The sequence below is a fragment of the Cololabis saira genome, chromosome 1 (assembly GCF_033807715.1).
Source record: "Cololabis saira isolate AMF1-May2022 chromosome 1, fColSai1.1, whole genome shotgun sequence".
NCBI lineage: Eukaryota > Metazoa > Chordata > Actinopteri > Beloniformes > Belonidae > Cololabis > Cololabis saira.
The window spans coordinates 20,389,583-20,396,823 of NC_084587.1; the positions used below are offsets into that span (position 1 = coordinate 20,389,583).

Here is a 7,241-nt window from a genome sequence, read left to right on the forward strand (position 1 = left end):
AACATTTGCCATAACTGGGAAGGAGGTGTGGCAGCTCAATGGGTGTTTTAAAAGGAGCCTCTGTTGTGGAGTTTGAGCATGAAGACAACGTTCATCCAACATGCAGGTACGTTTATAGACCAATGTTGACCATAAATGTGTGTTTTTACCCCGATATGTTTTGAATCGTGATGACTTTTGAGGAGGTTATGTCACTCTGATACTCAGGACAGAATGAAGGATCTGACGGGCTTTCGTGGACTCGTACTGGTCCTTCTTCTGAGTTCTTCTCAACAGTCTCAGGTAAAGGTACAGGTGCTGCCTCCACAGGTAAGTCCTTTACACTGTTGCCTCACTCTCCACATTGTCTGGTTTTAAATAGTGTATTTACAAGATCCAGTCTAATTTCAAAATGTTTTTGTTTGCTGTACAGCCAGCTGACATTCCTCAATGTAAGCTTTTCATCATTGCTCATTTGTCATACAGTTCAAATACTCTGTATCATCATGTAAGTCATCCTTATTCCATGTCATCTTAACCTCTATGACAGGCTGCTCAGAGATTAAGTCTCTGTCACCACAAGCATCCAGTGGGGTTTATACTATCCAGCCTGAGGGCACCAACACTCCATTTCAGGTACCAAAAATGACTGACAGATGTAATTAAGCTTTTAAATGACAGTGGGTTAATACTGAAGAAATAAATCAAAGTTAAATGTGAGTTGTGGAAAGTAGGAATTGAAGCAATGTAACAGTTGGATGGTATACCATTAAATTGTGAAGTCTGGCAGTTTCCAATGAAAAAGGTAGTGATGAGATCTTTTCATATATTAAACAATATGCTCATGTAATTATGTGGTTTCAAATCATTTGATGCAACTGATATATTGCTTAGGTACAGTGCATTTGTATTTGTACAGTGTAATTTCAAGGGTTTAACCATCTGAATTCAAGTGAAAAATGTTTGAAATGCTTAAAAAAAAGTAAATTCTCGCTTTTTAAGACAGAAATCCTTCTATACTTTTAACCAAAAATTGTTATTTTTACCTGTTTTTTTCTATTTCATTTAATCTGATTTTCAGTTCAACGCAACAATTTACACAGTGCAACTTCAAAACACTTTATTAATGAGAAGACAAAACCTCGTCAATACCCACCTACAGTATTAGACGTATGTAGGGATATTGGGGGTGATGAACTTAACTCTTAACTAAGTTTAAACTTGAGGTTTCCTCTTCCGTTTGCAGAATGTCTGTAAAATACATCATTTTAATCAAAAACCCTGCAGAACATATCTAAGCTTCTACAGAAAAGGAGAGGAAAAAAAAATGTCTTGACACTTGTTGCATGCTTACTGGACAGGTGTACTGCGAGATGCTTTCGGATGGAGGCTGGACAGTTTTTCAGAGACGTACCGGAGAACCTCTGTCCTTCGAAAAAAATTGGGAAAACTATAAAAATGGTTTTGGATACCCAGCAAGTACGTAAAAAATGTGTTAAGCAGTAAGTGACATTGTCCAGGAAGTGTTTTAAACTAAATGAGTACCAAGTTTTTACTTTCACATCCTTTTACATTCCATCAAGCAGCTGTTTGTACTGATCGATTGGTTTATCAATCATTATTCCTTATTTGACTATGCCTTGCTGATTCTCTCAGATGATCACTGGCTCGGTTTGGAGAAGGTTTACCTTCTGACTGAGAAGAAGAGCATAACCCTGAGAGTGAAGCTGTGGGACTTTGAAGGTGGTTCTGCTTTTGCCGAGTACGAGAACTTCAGACTGGGAGATGAAGGAACAGCTTACGAACTGCATGTGGGGGAATACAGGGGAAATGCAGGTAACAGAGCATCTTTAACTATGGCTCCTCAATACTTCTGCGTAGATTCATTTGATCTCCAATCTCATATACCTGGTATCAATTTACGGCTGAAGCCATGATTTTGTTATTGGGAGGAAACAAAAGGACAAATTTTCCATCTATCGTTGAAGGGGACGTATTATGGAAAAAAACATTTTGTGCATTTTGTGAACATATTTTTGGGTGTTTCGAAGCTGCGACTAAATCAAAAACCTTGAGATAACAGAATCGTGTTGTTTTGCAGTTCAGATGTACTGGTTGCTATGACACCACAGGCCCCTATATATGTATCTGTGCGGCGTTTTAAGCAAAATATATCAGAGATTTCATTAAAACCTGAGGAAATTGCATAGACTTTTAAAAGATATGCCACCTTATCCTGGAGCCCCCGGTACAGGTGTTAGAACATAGAAATTAGGCCGGGTGTCAAATTAATATAACAGACTGATTAAGTTTAGGAGTTAGGTTTAGTATTAGGTGTTGTTTTGTTCTTTTCCTGTGCCTGACTTTAAATTCTGATATTTCATTTCGAGTGACATTTGTATGTTGCTGTTTGATCTGGAACAACAGTACCATCCACGTTGTGATGTAGTCTAAAAGAAACCTCAGAAAGCCTGAGATTCCCTTAATAAATTTATAACCTGTAACTTCCTTCCTCTCTCTAAAGGTGATGCCATCCGTGGAGCCTATCCAGGTGTTGACCAAAATGGCTACGGCTTCAGCACCGTCGACCGTGACAATGACGGGTGCAACCCATGCATCTTTGGCGACATTGCTACTCATCAGTGTGTTGATACGAAGCGCAGTGGTTGGTGGTTTAGCAAGTGTGGCTCTGCAGACCTAAACGGTCATTGGAATCCTTCTGGTGACCACATTGGTGTGGCTTCAGGCCTCCACTGGGAAACCTGGAAATCCTGGGAATCTCTCGCAGCCTCCAGAATGATGATCAAGTCTTATTGATAGGAGCCCTGACCCCCACGCTGGTTTTTATTTTAATCCTTCCAGATTACCTCTGTCTTTCCAAAATATTTATTACGTTTCGATATGGGTTCTGAAGGTAAAATTTTCGATTTTTTAAAAACTCTGATCAAAAAGGGAAATTAAACTTGTATTTTCATTTTAAGCCTTTTTTTTTTCTTTTTTGTAGCATCCTTCTAAAAAGGATTTTACTTAATTTTTTTTTTTTTTTTGTAGCATGTCTTTGTATCATGTATGATACAAAGCATAGTATGGCTTACAGGGTTCTAGTAGTGACCTTATAAATGTTTTAAAAGGAGATGGACGATGGAACATATTAAAGATTTTAAAAAATCTCTGCTTGAGTCCATACGTTTTGTTATTTAAAGTATTTAACTCAGACTGTGACAGGGTTGTGCCTTACCACTTTCTTACGGGCCACATAATTACTTTAAAGAAAACAACAACATTGAGGAAGTGGTGAAAGAATAATCTTCAAAGAGAGGAGGAATAAAAGAAGGTTCTTTACCAATCGACTTGGAAGCCGTGGACCTCAACACTTATTGCCCAAATCTCCCTGTCTCCTCAGGCCATTTGGTAAGTGCCAGCCAAACTAATTCAGTACACCAGGCCCTCATCAGCCACACTCATGGGGCGCCTCCATGACTGAAAAAAAAAACAGTGAAAGCAAATCAACCCGAAACAATGGATACAAAATAAATGGTATCTGAATGAAAAAAATGGATGAATGAATGATGTGGCCCAATACTGATCACCTGCTTAGTGAGGAGATGTCTACAGCTCCCTCACATGCTCTATTCGAAATAAAACAGGTTTTTGAAAGTTACAAATCGTTGCATTCTGTTTCTATCTACACTGTAAATGATTGCTGTAAATTTACAGCAAGATTTCAACATTACTAACCAGTTTTTTAAAAATACAGTGCTTTACCGTTTATACTAAAGAAAATCTGTTAAATTACGCTCCATTTACTGTTTTTTTAACGGAACTATAATGTACCCCAAAAACACAGCACTTTACTGCGAATAAATCATCTAGTAACAGTATCATGCAGTATTCTTTGCATTATGGGAGGACAATCTCCTGAGCTCCACATGTGAAGCTGGATCCTTGCTTTTCCCCATCCATCCCCATCATACTAATTATTTGGTGAGTAGCAACTGCTTTTCATGTAGAAATTGGTGCTGTTTGGCCACAGTCCTATGTGAACATGGGAAGCCTTAATTTGAACTTTGGCCCAGCTATGAGGCCTAACTCTGAGACCAGCCTTGATTTTCTTACAGCTGATTCTCTGTGAGCTATGGAGAACGCCACACCTCCTATTTTAGCATGCTACTAGCAATGGGTTGGCCTCGACGTGAAGGCCTTTGGACCGACCTGGAGCTGAAGGAGGTCCAGCTGCTGTGCTCATGCATTCCCCTCAAAAAACCTATCCGTTAACGTAGCCTGAACCGGAACGTGCACCCATGCATGGCATACATCGTTGGATGCGTCTCCATCGTGCCTCGATGGGCATTACTTTTCTCAGTCAAAAGTGTTACCGTGGCAACGCTAGATGCCAAAAAGCAAAAAGAAAGGCAAAAATTTGGACGCTTATTGCTTGGCCGAACTTTATTGTAGAGACATAGTTCAAACTTTCGAACACTCGGCCCGATTGGCACTAACGGACTGTACAACCTCATTATGCCAATTATTACAGTTTTTGCGATATTTACCTTTCTTTTTTTTTATTTCCATTTGACTTTGGACACTTGTTGCTAGGCAACACGTTATCGTAAAGACATTGTACAAATGTTCCAAGACTTGGCGCGCTGTGGACTTCAAAATATTCAAATTTCATGAAACTGTGATTTAAGGACATTTTATGCCAAAATCCATGCCAAACGGCCCCATCGCCAAAGGTTTATTAACAACCCTAAACCACACCCCCTGCAGCGAGCACAGGAATGAATGAAATGCAACCGTCAACACCCCAAACTGACATAGAACTACTTCGAACACAACCACTACAGCCCGTAACCAAAGCAGCAAGAGGGGACGAATGGGCAGTAGGGCCTGCCCATATCAAAATTTCCTAAAATGTTTTAGTTAGGGCCCGAGCACTTACAATACGAAGGCCCTATTAATAATAATAATAATACATTTTATTTATATAGCGCTTTTCAGGGCAATTTACCGTGACACCTTAAACAAGGAAGCCAGGGAGCGGTATATGGAGAAAATAATGATCATTAACGGTCTGGATCCATATGGAGCTCCTCGTCAGAGCGCCACTCTTTATAAGGGATTTACTGCCGCAGTTCTGCACAACCCATGTCTTACTACCTTGTTTAGGAGTGTTTGGCAGCTGCTTTGGTAAATGTTTGACTCGCCATGTGTTTCAATAAATTAGTATAATAATACAACATACAGTACATGTTTTGTATTACTCTTACTTTTCTTTTCTTTTTTTTGACTGCTATATTATGCTGAAGAGGCTCCGAGGCGTGAGCAATATTTTTGTTTTCCTCGTGAGATTATTTTTTTCCTCTGCAGCTATAAATCAAATAGTTAATATTTTTTCCTCAACAAAATTAATCGCACCGCAGAGAGCTGGCCAGCAACTGCGTTTAGCTGGAGAAGTGGGGAATAAAACGCGTATGAATGATCCGACCCCGGTCTGTGAGTGTTTGTTTGTGGTTTAATAAACCCGTGTTTTGATCCGACGCCCGTCTGTGTGCGTGTTTGTTTGTTTACTGAGGAACGTTATGTTTGGTCGTTACAGCCGCGATCCAACCGAGCCGACGACTCTTTTACTCTTTTACTTTGTTATCAGATACTTGGCCGGCCTCCGTGGTTCTGCCTCCAAGCAGGAAAGCGGTGAAAAGTTAAACCATTAGCGATCTTTTCCCCACGTCTGTTATGTGTGGAGCTGCTGCAGCCACAACGCAGCAACGGGTTACCAGCTTCTGCGGAGCTGCGCTCCACGCCCCGCCCATTTTCGTCTTCGACTACGAATCGGGAAGGAGGGGGAATTGACGTATGCCGTAAAGCAGTCAAAGCTGTAAAAATGTGTAGTTTTTTAGTGTGGCAGGGTTCCTACCATGCTCCTCAAAGTTACATAGTGCCAGTGAAGGCGATACAGACCCCCTCAGACCATGACAGAGGTGTCATTAAACCTGTTGGAAGTTGATGTACCATCACAATGACTCTGGAAATATGATATTAAGGTGGAAAAGTTACATAGTGCCGCTTTACCACCTATGAATTGATTCTATGAAGGAGAAGAGCCAACACCACACCACAGGCACCACAGGACCATGCATCAACTCAGAGAACCCTACAATCAATTGATATTTCTGCAGAATCTCTGTCATAAAGAGCTAACGATAACTGCCAACACCCGCCTCATCTTTTACTGCAATTCCACAAACCTCTGCCTGAAACAGCACAGATTAACAGATGCACTCCTGAGACAGTTTGACATAGCTCAAAAGACTCGCCTTCCCCCCACCAACATGGTATAATGGCTAAGACATTATACATTGGATAACAGCATGTACCTGTCAGTGGAAGGTAAGCTATACAATTTAAAAATGTGAACTTACGGTAATACACAGCTGTAAGGTGACCTTAATATTTATTTGCCATGTCTGTTTGTGATTTTACATGTACAGTAAACAGGCTGGTTCTAACACCACATAATGTTCCTTTGTTCTTGTGTTTATATGATGTTAGAGAGCGCTGTCTAGCTTGTAGTCCAAAATCTTCAGTTAGTACTCAACTGGGCTTGAAATGTGGTGAGTGTGGTGGTGAAAGCACGTGTTTTACATCTATTTTAAACATATCAAGCCATTCAGTGTCCCATGCATGAGTCAACCTGGAGGAGGTAATTCCCAATAGGATGGAAACGCTTCATCTCAGGACCTCCAAGAGCGATTTAAATCTGATTTGCTTTGACTCTTCTTCCAAGAGAACAAGTGGACGCCAAACCTTTTCAAATACCTCCCACATCACGACAGAGCTACTGGTTTCACTCACTGTAAGAGTTAATGGTTCAGATTTTTCCTTTAATTCATTATTCTTCTCTACTTCTTTCATGCAGATGTGAAGCCTTCAAAAAAGTAATTATTTGAGCACGTGTCATCCATTCATAATTTGCACATAAAGGAGCTGGATCTATTGTGATGTTCTGCTTAAGTTCAAATAAGCCATTTTTGTCTGAAACCTGTCAGGAGAAGTATATGGACAAAACTGTTTGAGAATAATTGCTATGATAATTGACGTTTGATATAAAACAATGTCTTACAAAATTAAAACTGAAAAGTATAAAAACAGAAATCAATACACATAAAGACAATATGCAATGAAAGGGAGTGCAGGCGGTTTGGCACATCAACGAGTGCCTTTCTCAAATTTTTCAAATTACTTCTGATTAGAAACGTGTC

The 7,241-nt window shown here is 40.0% G+C and overlaps 1 protein-coding gene across 1 annotated transcript; it reads left to right on the forward strand.

The window, feature by feature from the left end:
* The first annotated feature begins 213 nt into the window (after positions 1–213).
* On the forward strand, positions 214–2,796 carry LOC133446022 (fibrinogen-like protein 1). The gene is made up of 5 exons (XM_061724149.1): positions 214–313; positions 530–615; positions 1,341–1,458; positions 1,636–1,815; positions 2,504–2,796. The coding sequence occupies exons 1-5, from the start codon at positions 214–216 to the stop codon at positions 2,794–2,796; spliced, it is 777 nt and encodes a 258-aa protein (XP_061580133.1).
* The last annotated feature ends 4,445 nt before the right edge of the window (positions 2,797–7,241 follow it).